This window comes from Fundulus heteroclitus, unplaced genomic scaffold, assembly GCF_011125445.2.
Source record: "Fundulus heteroclitus isolate FHET01 unplaced genomic scaffold, MU-UCD_Fhet_4.1 scaffold_85, whole genome shotgun sequence".
NCBI classification, from domain to species: Eukaryota; Metazoa; Chordata; class Actinopteri; order Cyprinodontiformes; family Fundulidae; genus Fundulus; species Fundulus heteroclitus.
The window spans coordinates 402474-426227 of record NW_023397307.1 but is presented as its reverse complement, the minus strand read 5'-3'; the positions used below and the strand labels follow the sequence as shown (position 1 = coordinate 426227).

Genomic DNA, 23754 nt, shown 5'->3' with positions numbered 1-23754 from the left:
CACTTGTTTTCCTTCAGAATTGATGTTCTGGTTCTGTTGGTTTTGTTCATTTCTCAACATTGTTTTCTAAACCAGCTGATCAGCACCAGAATATTTGCTGTTTTTCCTCCTTGTTACTTTTAGCAGCAAAAACTGTGAACTCAGCGATAAAATGTCAAATGATTCCCAGGTTTAAAAAGTGGAACCAGGGGTCCGTTCTTCGTACGTCGCTAACTCAGTTAGCTGGATTTGATTGTTGACGATTTGGCATGATTTTGGATCATTTGGTTCTTCGAAACTCATCCTGCACTTGTTGTCATAGCAACATGTGCGCAAGCTTGAACCTGCTCGCGAGCAGGCTCATTTCATGTAAACAAGATTAGATCACAGCTTTAGAAGCGGAGGAGATAGGGAAGTCTGTCCAGCCAGTGCACTTGGACCACCTAGTGGCAGAAGACGGAACAGAATTGTGGAACACCGCATTTTTTAATGTTTAATAAAAGACGAAACAAATAATGCCTAGTCCCTGTCATTTTATTTAAACAATGATTTATAAAGAAAAGCCAGCAAGTCATCTTTTGTCTGCAATAAGAGATAGTTATGTAAAGTCAGTAATACTACTATGTGTAAAATGGTGTATTAGAATTTACTCTGAAGGTCCTTTTGAAGCAACTCGATCTCTAGTGCAGTTTTTCTCTTTTTCACGTTGTGGAGTTAAATTTCTCCTCTTAATCTGTTTTTGTTTTTTCAGGTCAAAATACTTTTTCTTTTGTTGAAGATGTCGTTAATATAGGGAACAGATGGCACCTTGAGTCATTTTGTGGGGGAAAAAAAAAGAAAAAAGAAAAAGGGTTAAACGTGTAAAAGTAAAAAGAACCCGATTTTTTTCAGCCTTCTTATTGGTGGCTGTTAAAAACAGACAAACACATAATTTAACAGTGGCTGTTAAAAAAGAGGAAGAAATTGCTTTTTAAAATACAGTATAATAATTAAAGGCTATCATTTTGTAGAATATTCTTGTACTTCACTTTTTTCCCCATGTTCTAGTGGCTCCCATGTATGGAGGACCAAGTCTTCCATAATTAAAAATAAATACAGAAATAAATAAATGCTCAATAAATAAATATGCATACAATTATGTGCCACCAAAAATATAATAAACAAATAAATGTAGGTAGAAAATAAATTATACAGTGAGACAAAATGTATATATCTCCTTTAATTAGCCACTTTATTTATTAATTACTTATTTTTTTAAGTATTTATTTATGTGCATGTTATAATATTTTTGTCGGTTTTATTCTTTCTTTGTATTTTTTTGCCCTATTTATTTCTCCGATGCTATTTATTTCTGCCTGTCCTTTTTACATTTCTGTTTGTCTTTTTTACATTTCTGTCTGTCCTTTTTACATTTCTGTCTCTCGTTTTTACATTTCTGTCTGTCCTTTTTATATTTCTGTATGCATTTCTGCCTCATTATGCAAATGAGGAGGGGTTGTGTCTTAAGGGCTCAACTTCTTCCCATTGGTTGGTTAGCATTTTACTGCATCGGTCAAATCTACATGGCTTTTCCCCGCACTAAAGAATTGTTTAGTAATTTCAAACTCAGCAGGCAGACGTTCAGTGTCCGACCTCTTACGGGAAGCTGCTAATAGACTGGAAGAATTAGAATGCTGTACATTTGGGATCTGAAATGTTTTTTGGTGGTTTCAGATTCGGCTTTCCAGATCAGTAACTCATCGGCGGATGATTTATTCTACAAAACAGACACCTCTCTGCAACCACAGCAAGGGAGACACTGAGCTACAACCGTAGTTTCCTCAAAACGAGTCTTAGTCCGTGGGCCAGAATCTGTGGGACGTCTCCTTAAGAAGTTTCGGATGAACTGTCAGACGGCAACTTTCTTCCACCGGGAAAAGTTGCTACACATAGCAGTGATCTCAAAACACCAATGTTCCCACGTTTTCACTTGCACATTAATAAGTTATTGCTGATAAAAAATCTAAACGGTTGCGCTCCCGTCCGAGAGGTCACGTGATTCGATTTTTGCTGCTCAGCCAATCAGATCGCTGTATTGTCAGCTGAGTGCGTTCAATCTGTAAGGTGTTTCCAGACGAAGAAAGCGCAACAATAGCATTTTCTGGCGCCAGTTGGCAAAGATCTTAATGGCAAGGAAAAAGAAATAGCCCAGACCATCCATCATCCATTTTCTAACACGTTTATCCCTGCTGGGTTCGGACTGGTGCCGATCTCCAGCTGTCAATGGGCGAGAGGCGGGGTATAAACTGGACAGGTCGGCAGTCCATCGCAGGGCAGAAATAGTCCAGGCTTTTGCTCATTTTGCTGTGATATCACCAAGACCTGCTGCGCTAAAATAGCACAGCCAAACGACTTATCCCCGGCAGAATTTGGATCCCCTGCGTCGGGAGAATGTTTGAAATCAATAAAAGTTTTAACCTTCAGCTTTGTGAAGTCTAAATATTTTTAAACATCACATTCTAATAAAATGAAATAGATTTTTTAAAATCCTAATACATTGTTCTGTTTTTAAAATCGGCATATCTCGTTTTCTTAATATAGTTAATATCTCTATATGGTTCTTGGTTGAATTAAAATCTTATTAAATCCGATAATTTTAGCTGTACCTGTATTCAGTGTTTATTTGATCACACGTGAAATCCGCTTTATATGATCTATTCATGCGGGTCTAGTTACCAAAAAAGAAAAAGAAAAAAGACGAACAAGCTGACAGCTGTGATGGACTCATGAAGGTGGATTTTTGGTTTTAACAGACAGACATGCGAAAATCTAATTACATAAAGCTAATATTTTTGTGACACATGTGGAAATGACCACAGAGCCGTTTTCTTTCTCATAACATGTTATACTGAGTGATCAATGGAGTTTTAACCGACATAACAATCCTTGATGATCGCACTAACAAGTGTTACATTTTCAGTTTAAACCCACTAACTGAACGATAATGTAACGACACCATCGCTATATTTCGTTAAGAAAAGTAAAACATCTTCATTTCCACGCCGGTTGGAGATGAGGCGGAGTTGACTGGATTCATTCTTCCAGCTGAATGCGCTCCCGACGCAGGGGATCCAAATTCTGCCGGGGATAAGTCGTTTGGCTGTGCTATCCTAGCGCAGCAGGTCTTGGTGATATCACAGCAAAATGAGCAAAAGTCTGGGGTATTTCTGCCCTGTGATGGACTGCCGACCTGTCCAGTTTATACCCCGCCTCTCGCCCATTGACAGCTGGAGATCGGCACCGATCCGAACCCAGCAGGGATAATCGTGTTAGAAAATGGATGATGGATGGTCTGGGCTTTTTCTTTTTCCTTGCCATCAAGATCTTTCCAACTGGCGCCAGAAAATACTATTATTGGGCTTTTTTCGTCTGGAAACAAATTTTCACAACACCTTACAGATTGAACGCACTCAGCTGACAATACAGCGATCTGATTGGCTGAGCAGCAAAAATCGAATCACGTGACCTCTCGGAACGGAGCGCAACCGTTTAGATTTTTTATCAGCAATAACTTATTAATGTGCAAGTGAAAACGTGGGAACATTGGTGTTTTGAGATCACTGCTATGTGTAGCAACTTTTCCCGGTGGAAGAAAGTTGCCGTCTGACAGTTCATACGAAACTTCTTAAGGAGACGTCCTACAGATTCTGGCCCACGGACTAAGACTCGTTTTGAGGAAACTACGGTTGTAGCTCAGTGTCTGCCTTGCTGTGGTTGCGGAGAGGTGTCTGTTTTGTAGAATAAATCATCCGCCGATGAGTTATTGATCTGGAAAGCCGAATCTGAAACCACCGAAAAACATTTCAGATCCCAAATGTACAGCGTTCTAATTCTTCCAGTCTATTAGCAGCTTTCCTTAAGAGGTTGGACACTGAACGTCTGCCTGATGAGTTTGACATTACTTAACAATGCTTTAGTGCGGGGAAAAGCCATGTAGATTTGACCGATGCAGTAAAATGCTAACCAACCAATGGGAAGAAGTTGAGCCCTTAAGACACAGCCCCTCCTCATTTGCATAATGAGGCAGAAATGCATACAGAAATGTAAAAAGGACAGGCAGAAATGTAAAAACGAGAGACAGAAATGTAAAAACGAGAAACAGAAATGTAAAAAGGACAGACAGAAATGTAAAAACGAGAAACAGAAATGTAAAAAGGACAGACAGAAATGTAAAAAAGACAAAAAGAAATGTAAAAAGGACAGGCAGAAATAAATAGCATCGGAGAAATAAATAGGGCAAAAAAATACAAAGAAAGAATAAAACAGACAAAAATATTATAACATGCACATAAATAAATACTTAAAAAAAATAAGTAATTAATAAATAAAGTGGCTAATTAAAGGAGATATATACATTTTGTCTCACTGTATAATTTATTTTCTACCTACATTTATTTGTTTATTATATTTTTGGTGGCACATAATTGTATGCATATTTATTTATTGAGCATTTATTTATTTCTGTATTTATTTTTAATTATGGAAGACTTGGTCCTCCATACCCATGGAGGCTCTGACATAAAAGAACAAAGTAAATATGAAATTATTAAAATGCAAAAATACATACTGTAGAAAGTGATAGAAACATCTATCATGGACAGTATTTACAATTTAATTTGTCTGCTGCTGTTTGCCAGCCCTCTCTCCTGGTTTTAGCAGACTTTGAGGAGTTACCTGTCGACTCAAATTCGCCATAACCTTCTTTTAAAAGCTCTTGTTCTGCAGGGGAAAAAAAACTGTGGGCGTTCTTTGGCCATGCTGAACAGCCAATAGCAGCACTGCTGATCATTGTTTCTACTATCGATGCGTTTCCCCTTTTAAACAAACGCATGAACGCGCAGCTGGGGGGGGGGGGGGGGGGGGGGGGGGGGGGGGGGGGGGGGGGGGGGGGGGGGGGACCACTCACAGTCATTCAAATCATTGCCATAGCAACCGGGGTAGACAGACTTATACTGCATTTAAGACACTAAGAATTTAACTGTTGGCACTAACTTGAACAACCTCAGCTTAACATGACCAACATAGATCACTACAATAATAATAATATTAATAATAATAATATTAATATTATTAATAATAATAATAATAATTAATAATAGCAAGAACAATAACAATATTTAATAATAACAACAATAATAATACTAATAATAGCAATAGTAATACTAATATGAATAATATTAATATTAATTATAATAATAATGATAAAAAACAACAACAAAAACAACAATAATAATAATAATAATAATAATAATAATAATAATAATAATAATAATAATAATAATAATAATAATAATAATAATGAAAAACATCCCAGCATGCTGAACATTCTAGGATCCTGAGGTTTATTGTGAAAGGCTTCAACCGGAAGCGCTCCCGTGACGGTGCTGCGAGCTGCCGAGCCTCCAGCAGCAGAAACGCCCTGCATCCTCGCCGCTCGTCCCCAGCATCCATCCGTCTCCTCCAGCCGCGGAGGGGCCGCTCTGAACGGGAAGAGACTCGCAGGCACAGCGCGCTGAAAGCCGATGGCCCTTTAAACCCTCCGAAGAAGACTAAAGCCGGAGCAGCAATGGATGCCCTGCCTTCATCCGCCCTCCTCCTCCGCCTCCTCCTCATCTTCCCCCTGAGCTGCTTCCCTGCTGCTGCTGACCGGAGATTCGGTGAGTTAAATTAAAGGATGATTGTTACTGACAAGCAGAGCTGCTGCTCCGGAGTTTCCTTTTTTTTTTTTTTTTTTTTTTTTTGTGCTGGAGATCTGTGTCAACATTGGATCAGGAAGCGACGGGCTTCACCTGAGCCGAGGAAAAACAAACACGGTGATCCTGAAATTCATTTAGCGACAAACATCACAGGAGCCCAGAGGCTGGGGAGGTGAAGCAAAAGGAGCGAAAATAGGAGCTTTGATTACGCATTATTAGAATATTATGGTTTCACTGATGTAGTAAAGGTGTTAAAATATATTTATTTATAGATTACGTTCATCAAAAAGCAATTATCTAAATGTGAAAAATGGAAAAGACAAACTTTAATAATAAAAAACAAAATATTTAGAGGGGAGCAATATGAATAATTGTGATAAATCGTGAAAAAATATGTTTAAATAGAAGTGCAAAGCAATCTAACAGGAAGATGTAAACAATTATAATAGTAAAATGCAAAAAATAAAATAAAATCTCAGATCAATAAATGACAAATACCAAGAATAAAGTAAAACCTTAAAGAACAAAGTAGGCCCAGCTGTAATCAGGAAAAATTATCGGACAAGTAGACAGAATATAATTTGCCTTAAAAAAATGAATGAAACAAAAAGTTTAGTGTTAAAATAACTTAAGTTACCTTTAACATTTTAACCAAAATAAAGATCGCCTTTTTAAAAATAAACAAGCTGGGTGGAAAAAAAAAAGTGACAACAGCAATTGTGAAAAACCGAGACAACCATTAAGACTAAATAATTTAGTCGTTAACAAGGGAAAAGCAGAAAACCGACCGCTTTCCGGCTCTTTGCTCCTCACACATGCAGCCATTGATCAGAACATTTTAAGTGCTTGTTAGCGGGAGCCAACATTTCAGGCGCAATATTTATAGACCATATCTGATATTGCCCCACTGACTTCATGGCTGATGCAGCTGAGAGCAGAAGGAGAGGGGACAAGCCGCTGCTCACAGGGAGACCCTCCTCATCTTCCCCTCCTCATCTTCCCCTCCTCATCTTCCCCTCCTCATCTTCCCCTCCTCATCCTCCTCATCCTCCTCTCCTCCTCAGATTATGTAAGATGCTCGCCGGGAGTATGGCTGCTTCAGTCTGCTGAGGAGATGAGCCACTAAACGCTATGAATGTTTACAGATCATGTTTGGAAATAAAATTATGGAATGACCTAGATTTCATATTAAACACATATTTGTAGTCGCTTTCCCAAATGTTTTCGGCTCAAAGTGTTTCCGTTCAGGTTTTGGGAATCCAGGCTAAGTTATGCGCTCACCTCCATCACCTTGTTTCTCCTCACTTCCTGTTTACTCCCCACATCTGGCATTTATGGAAGACCCGCCTTAAAAGTAACGAGTGACGAAAGTGCTAGGCGTTTGCTAATTAGCCTCGATTAATTAGAGTTTTACGGACGCAGACCGGTGCTCTGCGTTTAACCCATTCAGGCAGAACCGTGCTTTTCACAGGTTCCCTTGTTGTTCTCTGAGGGCAAATCAAGGTATACCAAAGAAATGGCGCCTCCTAAAGTCATTGTTACTCCGCTCGAGTTAATCAAGGCTCAACGTGGTTCTTTTGGTTTTTACAGATACATTTAATGTGGACAAAATGTCTTTACATGCCTTAGAAAATGCCCTCAAAATGCCGTCAGAACTAAGAAAGGAAACAGAAACCCGAATTGAAACACAAAGTTTTACGTCAATAAAGACAAGTAAAACAATAAGGCCGCATAAACTCCACTTACACAGCTTGTTCCCACAACACCTTCTGTTTCCTGGCCAGACTTCTGGTACAACAGTCCCAGTGATGCTCTCTGATTGTGTCAGTCCAACTTTCCTGTGACAACAACGTGAGCAAACGATAGGTTCCCCCTTACATTTTAATGTGCTTTTCAACCAAGCTAAACGGACCATAACAGCATGAATTTACTGACAGTTATTTATTCATGATGGAACGTTTCATTTCAAGTACTACTATGTATGAACCACTGATCTCTATTATACACTGGAGTGCTAATCACCGTCTGTTTGAACGAGTCGCTTTGAAGCCACCAGCCGCCATATTGGTACTCCCTATTTCCCCCCAGTAACTAGGGAATATGTGCACTACAGCATCGAATAACGAGGATTTTCTCATGTTCAGGGGGGGGATTAAGACTTTTAAAATGTCAAATGCCATATAGTTTTATGTTATGTTCTAAATATATCAAGTACTGAGAAAGTCATGTGCTGAAATATTTTGCATTTTATTCATTTAAATATATATGTTTAACATTTATAAATATATAAATAACAATATACAAAAACATATATTTACATATGTGTATACATATATATATACATATTAACATATACACATACTTATATATATATATATATATATATATATATATATATATATATATATATATATATATATATATATATATATATATATATATATATTATGAATAACATGTAAAATATTTCAGCACCTAATTTCCTAGTAGTTGATAGTGTTAGTACATCCACTGACTGTAGAATTACCTGTGAAATGTTTTCACACAGCCAGAAAACTGCTTGTTGTTGCAACCAAATCCTATGGGATTCTGTGAGAGTAGGGAGTAGCAAGATGGCGGCCAGTGACTTCAGTTTTTCGGCAAAATCAGCACTCCAGTGTATTATATAGCTCAGTGGTATGAACTGTCATTTTTAACTAAATATTAAAATAATTAAATATGTGTTTTCCTTGATGGCAGCTACAGTCATAATAGTCAGTTAAAAAAAAAAAAAACAAACAATTAGTGTTTGCTTTTTTTCCTTATTGGGTTTTGTTGGGAATCAGTTACCAAAATACGCATGGATGCAGCTGGAGATACTACAGCTGTTACTCCTTCACATCAAAATAAGGTGGCTGGAGCGTCTGATCAGGATGCATGGATATATGGATGAATGAATGGATGAATGAATGAATGCATAGATTAATGGATGGATGCACAGATGAATTTATGCTTAAAGGAATGGAAAGATGGATTCAGCTGATTTAAATTCAGTTGATTTACATAGTATCAATTCACAGCTAGGCGTTTTACATAAACTCAGTTGAATCATACAGACTGTCTTCTACATACAATCCAGCTGACTAGTTATCAGACAATGGAGTGAAGTTCAGTTTATTATTCAGATTGGATAAAAAGTTTCCTCTCTAAGGGAACCCAGCAGATTGCTTTGAGCCATTGACTGGCAGCATTGACTCCTCCCAGACACAGTGGACGTTGCCGCGTGCATGCGGCGACAGTGGAGAGGAAAACTCCCCTTTAGCAGGGAGGAAAACCTTTCAGCAGGACCAGAACCAGGCTCAGTGTGAACAGCCGACCTACTGGGGGTTTGAGAAGACACAGAAGTACTGATCCAGGCGTACTTCCTGTGTTGGAGAGACGTAAAAGGGTAACGGGAGTAGTAGCTGCTGGTGAAGATTCTCAGTCATCCAGGTCATAGTCATTCCAAAAAAAGTAAAAAACAAAGCAACTGGACTTGTTTTCCGTAGTTGAAGACGTTTCGCTTCCTCTCCAGGAAGCTTTCTCAATTCAAAAAGTCTGGAGTAATGTATAAAGCTTGGTACTCCACATTACTCCAGACTTTTTCCAGGACGGTGTGGTGGATTGCCCTGGAAGGTTAACAAGACATAGAAACACAGGGATGAGCGGACCCATCAGGTCATGAATGGACCAACGAACGAATGGAAGTCTAAGCGAAGACGGACGGACGGATGGATGTGTGGAGGCCTTTTTTGGAATCAATGCATCTCTTGATATGTGCTTGGGTGCCATGTTGACGGCATCACCTGCCTACCTGTTTGCCCAGTAGGCGAACAGCAGGGGGTCCAGCAGAAGGCCTGCCATCTCCTTCAAATGCCTCCACACACGCGTCAGGGCTGCAGGCCGCAGTCATGATCCTCACGATGGGAATCGCAATGATGGTGTAACACACAACTACAGCTGAACGCCATCGTTAAGGTCTAAAGTTAACCTCAACAGTTTGGTTCGGGAAGGTTTTTGTTCTCCTGATGAAAATAAGTCTTAAACTTGAACATTTTTACAAACGTGAAAGGTGAGTCTCTTGTTGGTCTTGTGTGTGTTAGCGTTTTTAATCAAACGTGACGCACCGTGACCTTGTGAAAATAATATTCGTACGCCATTAAAGGGGAATAATTTGACTTCAGGCGGTCACAGAGATAATATCACGACCCAGTCCTTTTCTGGCTTTCCTCGTCTTCTGTACAAGCTTTACTCTCGTAAGTCTGAATGTGTGTTGTCTAAAAATGTATCCAGATGGCTTATTGTGAGCTTCTTACATTTTTTAAATGTTTTTATGCTACGTTGTGGCTGGTCCTTGGTTTGGTTTTTAAGAGCATATTATTTCTTCTGCTCATTAGCTAAACGTGTGCAGAGTTTTTTTGATCAGGAAGGGTCAAACTGAAAGCCAGCGTGATTTAGTGACCTGCTGATAAAAAAAGTGAAGTTGTCCTTTTTGGTCTCAGTGTAGGGCTGGACGATATAGAAAAAAAGCATATCGATTAAAATAGAAATGCTATTGATCGATATCAATAATTATCAACAAATTCAAAACATATATTTTACGTGCAGCCCTGGCCATTTTATGCTGTTGCTTAGCGACCTATTTTTAGATACAGAACACACAAACACTGAAATCAAACTCAACCCTTTATTCAACCAACTTTTTTACCAAAACTGGAAGTTTTTAAAAAAGAAAAAGGAACGCGTGCTCTCTGAACTTTATGAAGGTTGTGGGGCTTAGTTCCTGGGTCTGTGTTGTGATTGGTTGAGAGAATGTTAGGACTGTAATATTAAGCTACATGATAGGCTAAAATGCAAAAGGAAGGAAAACTGTTGTTCTAAATAGCTTTTAATAAGCCTTTTTTTCTATCATTGATATACATCTATGGATCGATGTATATCGTTATTGAATTATGGTCCAGCTCTAGTGTCATCGCTGGTAACAGGAAGTGATACCTGGACCTTACGGAGGTTGCACAGGCTCTCTAACGCCACCTTGATTCAGGCTTTACGGTTTAAAATCGTGTCAGCTCTCTGGTTCGTTGCTGTTTCTACCGTCTGCGAAACATTGCCAGTCTTAACCCTATTGTCTCTCGTCCTAAGATGGAGATTTTAATTCATGCTTTTGTTTCGTCAGGTCTGGATTATTGTAATGCCCCCTACACATGCCTGACCAAAACCTCCCCAGACCGGTTGCAGTCTGTACAAAACGCTGCAGCTAGGCTCCTGACAAGATCTTCTGAATTGTGTTGTGTTACTCCACTTCAAATGCAACTTCATTGGCTCCTGGTTTATTATAAAGTGCATTTCAAGATCTTAGTTGTGACTTGGAGAGCTCTGCATGGACAGACACCAGCGTACATCACTGTACTGTCTTGAGAGGTGCTATATAAATAAAGTTTTGCTTGCTTACTTACCAGGATGGCACTTCAATACGTACCATTGCCAGGTTTGCTGGGTCTCCTAGCGCAGTCTCAACACCATGGAGGAGCTTCCAGGAGACGGGCGGTTACTCTAGGAGAGCTGGACAGGGCCGTCAGAGGTCCTTCACCCATCAGCAGCACCGGTGCCTGCTCCTTTGTGCAAAGAGGGACAGGATGAGCGCTGCCAGAGCAAAGTGACCTCCAGCTGGCCACTGGTGTGGAAATCTTTGACCAAAATAGTGTGCTTATATTATTTTCACAACTTTATGGGTCGTCACATTAGAAGCAGACATGGTGGCCTGAGGGCCCGCCATCCTCTGATAGGGCCTGTCCTCAATGCCAGGCACAGAAAGCTCTGCTGGCATGTGCAGGAGAAAAGGGTGAACTGAGGTCCACCACTCACTGTCCCCTTCACATCTGTTACAACGAAGAGCAAAACCTAATCAAAATGTAATCATTTATTTAAAATCTACGTGGCTTGAAGGTGTATATGACGTGTATTGGTGCGTGAATCCATGGGGAGCGACATCATCTGGACCGACAGGACCCGGGGCACGACCGCGATGACCCACTGAAACGACATGAATGAGTTAATATGAATGTTGATGCACAAATACATTAAAAACAGAAGATGGTAGCAAGCATTTTACTTTTTGATCAAATACCACTGAGATTTTTTTTTTTCTCATTTATCTTCTTTCTTCCAGGCACCTGTTCCATCTTCATGTTTTTCTCAAACCACTCCTCCGTCATGTCTCTCCTCTATTCCTCTCTATCTCTGCCCTCTTTTTCTCTCTCCGTCTTCCTCCACGTTTCCTCATTCTTCTGCCGTCTCCTTACCTCTGTACTCCCACGCTCACCTGTCTCTCCTGACAAATCAAAAACATAGACTAAAAATGTCCACCTGTCTGTCTTTGTCTGAATTCATTTCAAATTACACTGAAATATATTAAAAACATAAAGCATGCTTTATTAAGTAAGGCACATCTTTTCTAGTGAAACTATGACTTTGTATTGTATTCTTTGCAGTCAGATTTAGCCTTTATATCACTGTAATAAGGTAACACACCTATTCGTGGTCAGTAGTGGGCTAAAGCGAATGTACTAAAGGTCATGCAGTCAGTTTTTGTTTGTTCTGACCAACACAGGGACCTGGAGTGGATGGAGAGCAGCCATCTATTTAATGTTAATTTAATCTCTCTCGCCTTCATCGCTTCATCAGACTCTTCCCCTTAAAGCTGAGCTTTGTTTGGCACAGCCTGTTCATTGTCTGGATAAAAGGGTCCATGTTCATTTATAAAACCAGTTTGAAAAAAGCCTAATCTTAATTTAATGAATAGAAACATCATTAGTCTGTCACAGCTGCTCCCAGTGCCATCACAAATCAAACAGCGTCATCAATGGGCTACAGAAAATCTAACTAAACATAAATGGCGTTATGAAGGGCGAAGAAGACTAGAGAACTGCTATTTGGAGAAGATCAGAATTCAGCAGGTTACCTCTGTTGCGTTTCATTCTTCTTCTTCTGGTCTTATTTTAGCTTTAGGGTTTGTCGCTACCCGAGTCGTACATCAGCTCTTCTGCACATGTGCAAACAAGAATAACTTCCCCGGAATGCTGTTTTACTTTTTTTTTCTTACTTTATTATTATCATTATTTTTGGTGGGATTTTCCTTCTTATATTTTGTTTTAATATTGTGAAGATTTGCATAATTTAAAAGCAAAACAAAAATACGGAAAAAAATGGTTACATTGCATTTCACATCCAAAAAGCCTCTGAATGCCCTGAGCATGCGCAATGATCACGTCAAACATTTGTTTGAATGTTTTATTTCCTCTGTACGTAACTGTGCACTCCAACAGTGTTGATCAAAGAATGAATCCGTTTGCAGACTTTCGCCACCTGCAGTGACGTTTTTACTAGAAATAAATGACGTGGCTGCCGTGTGACGTGTCCACCAGAGGGCGCAAATACGTTACAGCTCACTCAACGAGTTTAATAAACCACCTTCTGATACAATATATGTTTGTACAAAATAATGGTCGTTGGTATAAAGTAAATTTTTTTCCAGTCCTTTTCAATCTAATAAAGCACATTCGATGGCGACCCGCAGGTTATTCTCTTTGCACAAATGTGCTGATGGTACAGATCGTGCTACCGTTACAGATCGGGTAGAGATGGCGTTCGCAAAGCTGCACTCTTCTTCGTAGACTTTGAGTTTGGCTGCCTTACACAGTTGCAGCGCCTCCTACAGTAACCTGGTGGAGCTACTCAGACAACCACGCCGTTCCAAATCATTGTTTTGCTGTCTTTTCTCCCATCACACAGCAGAAAAATACTAAGGTCTGGACCTCGGTGTCCTCAATGGTAGCTACGGCCATGCCGGAGAGCTCTGGCATGGTGTGGTCTGGCACCCTGTTCCTTTCGCATGATGAGAGCAGGTTCTCTCTGAGCTCATGTGACAGACATGAACGGGTCTGGAGAAGCTGTGTTTTGAACGCCTTGCTGCCTGCGACATTGTTCGGCACGACTGGTTTCGTGTTGGGTCAGTGCTGGTCTGGGGAGGCATGTACACGGAGGGACGCGCAGACCTGAGCAGGATAAACGTCGGCACCCTGACTGCCATCTGGTGTCTGGATGAAAACCTTAGACCCGTCGTACCTTTCACTGGTTGAGTGGGTCCTGGGTTCCTCCTGGTGAGTGATAATGCCCGGTCTCATGTGTCAAGAGTATGCAAGCAATTCCTGGTAGATGCAGGACACTAGTGACTGGTCTCTATGCTCCCCTGACCCAAACCCAACAGAGCGTCTCTGGGACGTTGTGTTTAGGCCCATCCAACACCACAAGGTTGCATTTAAGAATGTCAGCGATGCCATAGTCAGGATCCAGGACACCAACGCTGTCAGCCATGCACACGAGCTACCGAGTACCATTTGGAGATGCTGCAGAGACATGTCAGCAAAGTGGACCAGCCTGCTGCATCAGTCTGTCAGTTTCATTTTTCACTCTGTGACTTTGGCTTAAGCCTTCTGTGAGTTGACAACATTCATTTTCATCAAACGATGAAACTCGCTTTAGTTCCTTCCACATTGCCCGTTCCATGTCGGTATGAAAAATCCAGCGTGATATTATTTTTTTCTTTCCAGGTGAGATTTGATGCGTTTTCAAAGAGTTCCTTTAACGTTTATGAGCGTTGTTCAATAGGAGTAGGTGGGTGAGACTCCGGAGAGGACAAATCGGTGTGTTCCTGAGAGAAGAGGGATGACAGAAGAATGAAGACAGAATAGATGTGAATGAGAGGGAGTTAGTGGCACCATGAAGCATCGACCTTTAGAGATGCTGGAGGAGAATGAGGTTAAGTACGTGGGGTCAGCCAGCCAAAGCAACAGGAGCAGCACAAGAGCAGAGCATCAAAAAAGGACATTTAGGTTGACAGATTTGGTTGTTTATGATTAGGGTTGATAATTGCCTTTGTTGTTATCTCACTACTGGATTGGTTTTCTTTTTTGAACTACACCAGTTAGGTTTTCACCCTGCTACATTTTTCTTTCTACTTTGTCCCACGCCTTTTACTGTTGCTTCCTTTTGTAGGATTTATTTTATCCCTTAGTCTTCACCACCTCCCTTCCTTCTTCTTAAAACGGAAACATTCTGAACGAGATCATTTTCGGTGGTTAAAATAGGAAAAAGTCAAGTTTACTTGTATATCACATTTCAGTAGCAAGGCAAAGGTCCTTTACGTCATGAAAACATAAAAAAAACATCATAAACACATCAAAACAGTCACTGGTTGTGAGACTAATGACAAACATTAATTACTATCAAGAGAACACATCAATACACTACAGACATGTTGGTCAGTGTTCCAGTGATTTTCAGTCTGGATGTTAGGGAACTTTAAATGTGCTTCTGCTGTTTTACGTTTTTCTGGAAGCTTGTTCCGGATTTGTGGAGCATAGAAGCTGAATGCTGATTCTCCATGTTCTGACTCTGGGTGTGCAGAGCAGACCAGAAGTTCTGAGTATAGACTAACAGAAGTATTTTAAAGTCTATTCTCTAAGCTACAGGGAGCCAGAGTCAGGACTTTTAGAACCGGGACGATGTTCTATCTTCCTGGTTTTAATGAGGGGGCTCAAAGAGCGTTCACACTGAGCCTGGTTCTGGTTCTGCTGGAGGTTCTCCTCCCTGTTAAAGGGGAGTTTTCCTCTCCACTGTCGCTTCATGCATGCTCAGTATGAGGGATTGCTGCAAAGCCATCAACAATGCAGACGACTGTCCACTGTGGCTCTACGCTCTTTCAGGAGGAGTGAATGCTGCTTGGAGAGACTTGATGCAACCTGCTGGGTTTCCTTAGAGAGGAAACTTTCTGACCAACCTGGAGGATCTGATTGATTTTAACTTTTTAAAGAGCCTTGAGAGGACATGTGTTGTGAATTCCCGCTACATCAATACAATAAAATTGAACTGAACTGAATAAAGATCTCATGACATTTAAATTGTATTGCATTATATTGAATAAACGCTTGATGTTTTAGGCTTCACCTGCCGATATACATTTGCTATTAATATGCAGATGCACCAAGCAAAACATAAATGTTATGTATTCTGTATGTTCCATTTGATCCTAAATGATCCTTATTTCAACACTTCAACAGATCAGGTGGTGTTTGTTCAGCAGACACGGTCACAGGCTCTGGGTTTTTCTTCTTATTCTTCTCCTTTAGGGCTGAAAGATGGGAATAGGTTCAGCTGTAGGACTTTTTAATCATTAACTTGGACCTAAGTAAGGCTGACACTGCTTGATCTGGCGTGACCGTCACCTAGGCCACGCTCATTACCATTTCATACGTGGTGACTTGTGGGCCAGCTCGGAGGAAAGCTGCAGAATTGCTGAAGGGATAAAAATATTCAGTTTTATCTGAAGTCCGCTGCAGCCTTTCTGTATTCTAGCGTTCACTAAGGAGGTTGTGCTTTCGGTACTTTGAAATGAAACGCTGTGAACTAAAGCTAAACATTATACGCTAACACAGCGGTATATATGGAGCAGAAACTATTATATCCACCTAATGAAGGTTTGGTATTCTCAGACAGTATCTGTTGTCCAATTAGCAGATGGTTCCACCTGAGCTGTGTTTTTTTTTTTGTAGTTCCTCCAGAGTCACCTCTGAAAGCGCCTCTTGGCTGCTTCTGTGATTAATGCCTTCCTTGTCCTGGCTGCCGGTTTAGGTGGACGGCCGAGTCTTGGTAGGTTTTGCGGCTGTGCCGTTCTCATTTCTGATTTTGGAGAAGGAAAAAACGCAGATGATCACATCTAATCTTCTTTGACACGTTTCAGGCGTGAGTCTTTGGCTTTTCTGAACATGTAATCTTGCAGAGACCATCTTTTATGTGGTCCCAGAATGTTTATGAAGAGAGCTCTAGATAATGTGTTTGTCCTTTAACAAAAATGTAGATTATAAACCAAACTTGTGGCATTTTGCTGCCGTTACAGCTACAGTTTATTTTAATGGTTATTTGCCTGAATGGACATGCATTTATTGGACAAACTGCTGGTTTTGGAGGGGAGCCCACCACTCGGCTGAGTTCATGCCTGCTACAAGCTGCTCTCTCTGGTTCTGGCTTCTCGCGCGCGGCCGTTTGGCCCTGCAGGGTTTGTTCCTGCTAGCGGTGAAGTTGGATTCAGTGTTAGCTCCTGGATGTTTGTGCGTTAAAAACACTTTCCACACAACAGAGGAGATTTATTTGCAACTGGGGATGATTGAATTAGCACGTTGGGTGTATGCTTATGTGTAGAGTTTAAGCTGCAACTAAGGTGCCTATCCAAACATCCAAGGGTGTCATGCCCAGACAAAAAGTGTCCGTTTGTTTGCTTTTTAGTGGGTGAATTTGAAGTTTAAGCCAGTGGAGATCAACAGATGACACAATAAATGTCTTACAGACCGGTGCTCTGACTGGTACAGCCACAAACTGAAATGATCACAGGAGATGGATGGGAGAGGATGTGTTGGATGGATGTTTTGTTGCTTTGAGAGACAGAAGAAGGGAACGGAAAGAGAGAAATCTGCCAATTTAAGCCGTGTTGGTGAGCGACTTCAAATGGAGGAATGGATTTCTCTGCTGCAGCAGAACGCAACATGATCAAATACTTTTTTCCTCCAAATGCTTCTTTTTTTTGTGCATGTCCTAATGTTCTGCTAGCATGTTGTTCTGACTGATTGTCTCTGCCAGAGCTGCCACCCAAGATAATTGGACATGTTTAAAAAGAAGCCAGCGGAGAGAGGAACGCGTCGCTTCAGAGAGCCTATTCGTTCTGCTGAAACGTGGCCGACATGCGGTCAGCCCGTTTTATCAGCCACGGGGAAATGCTCCAATTGTTCATTAGAGAAGCTCAAAGTAAAACTATAAAGTTGGCAGAAACACACAGAGATAATTTTGTGCAGAAGAAATCTGAAATTTCAAAGGGAACAAGCTACGGGGAGTTTTAGGGGTTTAGGAGTAAGACGTTTAACACAAAACTTTTTTTTTTTTCTGAAAAGTGTGCTCTTTGGTTTTGTGGTTGTCTGTTTTCTGATGAGTTGTTGATGTCTGAAGTGAAAGTGGAAGCAGGCAGAACCTTGCGTCAAAGCACAGACACGACAAGTTATCCAAATTACAAAATGTCCCTTTTTCTACACAGCCGTTTTTATTTTCCCTTTCACTGCTTAACCTTGTTTTTCTTGCTGTTTCCTCCCTGTTCATTGAATCAGACCAAACCTCTCCTCTTCCAGGCTAGTTGGGACTACCAAATTTATTGGCTAAATTCCAATAATTGGAGATTTTTTCCATTTAATTTTTTATTTTTCTACTTCAGTGTCAGCCATTTACAGGCTCTAAGAGGCCTCAAGCATTTTAGGAAGCCAATGATTTCATGGTCTAGTAAGCATCTCATTTTTGAGTTAAACGGAGGCACCTCTCTGGATGTATTTATGGGCAACACCTCAAACACACTCCTTTCCTGCGTTATATCATTAAAAAAACAATAACACATAGACAGACATTGCTAGTCTGCTTCATTCTTAAATATAATTTCCAAATGCCTGAAGGGAGACGTGTGTTTTGATCAGTTGCACAAGTGATAAAAACATCGGGAACGTCCATCCGTCATGGAGTTCAGGAAGGAAACGGGATCTGTTCTTATGTGAGGTGTGCAGATTTACCCAAGAACAAAAGCAAAAGTGAAGATGGTGGTTAAAGCTGGCATCATCCACAGCAACACGTAGCAACAGAGCCTGAAAGGCCGCTCAGAGAGGAAGAGGCCATTCCTCCAAAAACGTTACAAATGTACCACTTGCCACTGCGCTTAGTGACACTTTAAATTTTGGGCTACGTTCACCCTACAGCCTGAAGTGACCCAATTCCGACATTTTTTTGCCCATAAGCGACCTGTGTCTGATCTTTTCATGACAGTCTGAACAACACAGATCGGATTTTTTCAAATGCGACCCAGGACACTTGGATATGTGGTCCTGAATACGATACGTATCTGATCTTTTCAAATGCGACCTATGTCTGTACGGCCAGGTCGCATTCATCCGACCTGTATGTCATTGATACTTGACTAACGTCACTAACGGTGGACCTGGCTATGCCAAAGAGGTTGGCTAAAAAAAAAAAAAAGAAGAGATTGGCTATTGTGCGGTAACAAGCACCTGTTGCAAGTCAATACAGCCCCACAGCAACGTGTTTACTCGCTGCTATGGCCGCCAAATATGTGCGTTTTTACATGAGAGCGCTAAAGAGATCCGTTCAGACGCACATAAAGGTTGCCTTTGTCATTGGAAAATTATGAATGAAGTCCGTATCAGTAAAGCCGCTCACGTCACTAAAATTTGGCCATCTTCCTTTTCGATCTTAAAAAGATTGCGTTGGTATGTCCTGGCTCCGGTTGGAGAATAACGTAAAGAACGCAAGATACGCTGCAGCATTACGATCCATGTTTACTTCCGCAAACAATGAGCACGCTTGCTACGTATGACGTCATCGTGTCCTCTACTGCGCATGCGGGACACTTAGGCGTATGAATGCAGTTCACACAGGAGATCACATACAAGTCGCATATATTTTCACAAAAAAAAATCAGAATTGTGCATTAAGGCCTGCAGTGTGAATGTAGCCTTGGAGACTCGTCCTGTGACCAGATGAGACTGAGATTCTAGTGTTTGGCAAACATTTCGGAAGGAAAATAATTAAGCTTGCAAGCCCGAGTAAACCATTACAACTGAAGTCTGGCGCTGACAGCATCATTTTGGGTGAATGTTTTCCTGCAGGAGGTACTGGTGCCCTTCAGAAAACGGATGGCCTCATGAGACAAGAGCACACACAGCATTACTAAAGCAATATCTCAAGACATCATCCTGGAAGTCAAAGTTTGGGCAAAAAGTAGGTCTTCAGATGGACGCATCGCCAAATTAGTTACAAAAATAATTAAAGGTCCATGGCTCAAGTTTTGGAGTTAAATATTATTTATTTTCTTTCCCATTACAATTGCCCAACATGTAAAATGAGTTATTAATTATGAGGATGATTTGGGCCAAATCCTCTGGCCGAGTGCGTGGATGTGACGCGCTGCACAACTAACTTCAATATTTATAATTTTCTAATTCCCCACTGAGTTTTATAAAGAGTTCTGAAATATTCTAGCCCCAACGTTCCACAGAATGTTGCAGGAAATACAGGAAAAAGGTAGATTTCCAGCTAATATGAACTCTGCCACCATCAGCCTTCTGCTCAAGCCAGACAAAGATCCTGTGTTGCCCACTAGTTATCGTCCCATATCCTTAATTAATGTGGATATTAAGATAATCTGTAAAGCTTTAGCAAAAAGATTAGACAAAGTAACTCCTCTCATAATACATCCAGATCAAACTGGTTTCATCAGAGGAAGGCAGTCATCCACAAATACACGCCGATTACTTAATTTAATTGATTATTCCTACAGTAAAAACATTAAAACCAATATATTGTCTTTAGACGCAGAAAAAGCATTTGATAGAGTAAATTGGAAATTTTTATTCGCTACTCTTCATAAATTCGGTTTTGGCGATTTATTCATAAACTGGTTAAAAATTCTATACAATTCTCCAACAGCCTGTGTCAGGACAAATAATCAAATATCTTCCAGTTTTTGTCTACAGAGGGGCACCAGGCAAGGATGCCCTCTTTCTCCATCACTTTTTGCCATCTTTATAGAACCTCTAGCAGCAACAATCAGACAAACAAAAGCTGTAAAAGGTATAAAATGCATGAAAATAGAGCACAAGATTAGTCTGTACGCGGATGATGTATTACTTTATCTCCAGCATTCAAATAATTCTCTTTTACAAGTAATTAGAATACTAGAATCTTTCTCCAAAGTATCAGATTACTCGTTAAACTGGTCTAAATCTACGGTACTGTCAATTAATTGCTCTCTCGAAAACTCCCTAAATTTACAAATGCAATCAGGAAATATTAAATATTTAGGTATTACTGTGTCGAATAAATTAACAGATTTACTTAAACTTAACCATGCCCCACTTTTAAACAGGATAGAAGAGGACCTTGAAAGATGGAAATCGCTTCCAATCACACTTATGGGTAGGGTAGCTTCAATAAAAATGATGGTCCTACCTAGAATTAATTATTTATTTTCAATGGTCCCCAATAAACCATCATCTGACTGGTTTAAATCTCTAGACTCTGCCATTTCTAGATTTCTTTGGAAAGATAAACCCCCACGTATTAGCTTAAAGACAATACAGAAGACTAAAGACAGGGGAGGATTAGATCTGCCTAACTTCCATAACTATTACTTAGCAAATAGGCTACAATACATCTCTAAATGGATAAAAAATAGTCTTTTAGATGAGCCTTGGTTAGATATAGAACAGGAAATGTGCAATAATATCATGATTTCAGATCTGCCGTTTATAAGCTCAAATATAAAACGGCATACATGCTTCAAATATATCAACATTAGTTCTACTCTGACAGCATGGTGGGAGTTCCTCAAAATGACAAAGTCATCCCTTATCCCATGCAGTCGTACACCTATCTGGAATAACCCTGATATCCTACAAAATAATAAAATGATAAACTTTACATACTGGAAGAATAAAGGTATTAAATATCTGGAACATCTACTTGACGGAACCGAGTTCATCAATTTTGCTAAACTAAATATGCAATATGGCATTAGTAAAAATAAATTCTTGGAATATGAACAACTTAAATCTATAATTAAAAATAAATATAAGCATATTAATGGTGGTTTACAAGTCCCAACTAATATAATAGAGTTCTTAGATTTAACCCCCCCCCCCCAAACTACTGTCTAAATCATACAGGACACTGACTAAAATAGATGATTCGATATCTCTTCCTATAATGAAGTGGGAAAAAGATTTATCAGGCACCTTTGAACAAAATTTCTGGGCTCAGACATGTCTAAGAACTTTCAAATTGACTAGAAACACCAACTTACAACTAATACAATACAAAATCCTTCACAGAGTACATTACACAGGACAAAGATTATTCAAGATGGGTCTGGCACAATCTAATATCTGCCCACACTGCATAGGCAATCATCCTGATAATTATTTTCATGCGTTATGGTTATGCACACCAGTCCAGAGGTTCTGGACACAGATATGTAAGGACTTATCAAGGTGCTTGAGCTGTAAAATTACACCATCCCCATCAGTTTGCCTGCTCGGTAATTTTGAGGAAAGTCCTCTGAAAAAAGAAATAGTTTACATGGTTTTTACTGCTTTATGCATCGCAAAGAAAACTATCCTCATGAATTGGAAAAGTAAACAAAATCTCAGTATCAATCAGTATAGAGATCTTTTGTTGGATCATATTAATCTAGAGACAGCATCTGCTTCCACATCTGATTGGTCTCTTTGGGCTCCTCTGATCAACACCATCACTTAGTGGAATAGGGGGCGGAGGGTTGCTTCCTGCAGGGCGCAGTGGCTGGATGGAGGGGTTCCTGGGGCCCTGGGGGCACTTGGAGTAGGGCGCCTGGTGGATCCGGCTCCGGGGTCTGTTGCCCCCATCTGGGAGGAGTTTGGGAGGCCTACGGGTGGCCTACAGCAGCCGCTTGCGGCGCTCTTTGGGAGCTGCGTGTTGACGGACGTGGGTTACTGACCTGGTAGCTGTGCTGCCGCTGGGTGGGGCCGGGGTGGGTCTGGGGGTCTGGGGTCCCTGGGGCGCGCCGCCCTCGGGCGCGGGCCCCGACGGGGCCTCGGGGGTTCCGGTTCCGGGGGGTGTGCCGCTTTTGGTGTGGGCCGGCGCGCGCCCGGGTGTCCGCCCCTGCACGGGGCCTCTGGTGCGCTGGGGGGCCTCGGGGCCCGTTGAGCTGGTAGGGGGGCATGGTCATTAACACCTCTGGGCAGATGCTCTTCTCCTTTATTGGAAAGGCACTCTGCCAGTGGGGGGAGGGGGAAAGGAGGGGGAGTAGGGATCTACCCAGCCTGGATGTCTACTGTCGAATGTATGGTGAGTTGTTTGAACGGTAGTGTTGGGGAGGGATTAAATCCACGGGTGGGGGGGGGTTGACGTTCTGGTGGGCTTGTGTCCGGCCCCCTGTCCCGGTCCTGGTCCGTGTCGTCTTCCGGTGCGGGTTTCACCTGGGGGGTGGGGTTGGGGTGGCTCGTGCGGGCCGGCTGGCCAGGGTCCCCCCCTCTTATTATTATTATTATTATTATTTTATTATTATTATTATTATTATTTATTTATTTAATTATTTAGTTTAAGTAGGCTTGGTGGGTGGGCTGGGGGGGGCTGAGGTGTTGGTCCTGGTGAGTGGTCGGCTGGCGGGCCCTGCGGCCTCTCCCTGGCCCCCGGGCTACGGTGGTGCCGCTGGCGAGGCCCCCTTCTCTAGGTGGGGCTTTCGGGGAGCGGGGGTGCCTATTGGAGTCAGTAGGGGAGCTGGCTCCCTGGGTTGGCTTCCCAGTCATTTGCTCCCCATCCCCGGACTCCTCCCTCTGCCTGCTCCATCACGCCGCCACACATGCAGGTCATGAGGGAGGGGGCGTTACTGGAGGTTGCCACTTTCTGGTGACGCCCCTCTCCCCAATTTTATCATGCATCTTAGACACTTTCACTTCAAACATTTTTCACATCGCACACTCATATAGGCCATGGTAGGGGGGGGGGGTGGGGGGAAGACGTCTGGGGGGGGCTTATGTTGTGTGGGCCTCACCTCGGACGGCTCCCTTCACCTCCTCTCCCACTTAGACATTGAGGGTTCTGGGCAGTCACACGGAAGGGGTGCGCTGGCAACAGCTACCTTCCGAAAGGGGGGTGGGCTGTGCCGTGCATCCCCTTCGGCGCTCCCAGTTTTTAAACGCACTTGAGAACAACATGCAACAACACAACATTTGAGCAGGCGTAGGGAGGGTCGGGGTCTTCTGCACACCCCCGTTCTCCGATGGAGGCAAGGAGTCTGGGGCCTGGAGGAGGTGCGGGCCACTGTGTCCGGGGTCTTGGCGGGGGGCTGCGGTGTGCAGTCAGCGGCCTGCCAGGTCTGGGG

General features: G+C 41.7%; 1 protein-coding gene across 1 annotated transcript in view; it reads left to right on the top strand.

The window, feature by feature from the left end:
• The first annotated feature begins 5376 nt into the window (after window positions 1–5376).
• Window positions 5377–23754, top strand: part of LOC105917887 (receptor-type tyrosine-protein phosphatase N2) — a 269052-nt gene continuing 250674 nt past the window's right edge. Inside the window, exon 1 of the mRNA XM_036134561.1 lies at window positions 5377–5675. Coding sequence (XP_035990454.1) covers window positions 5585–5675 — 91 coding nt within the window. The 5' untranslated portion in view covers window positions 5377–5584. The remainder of the gene's footprint in view (window positions 5676–23754) is intronic.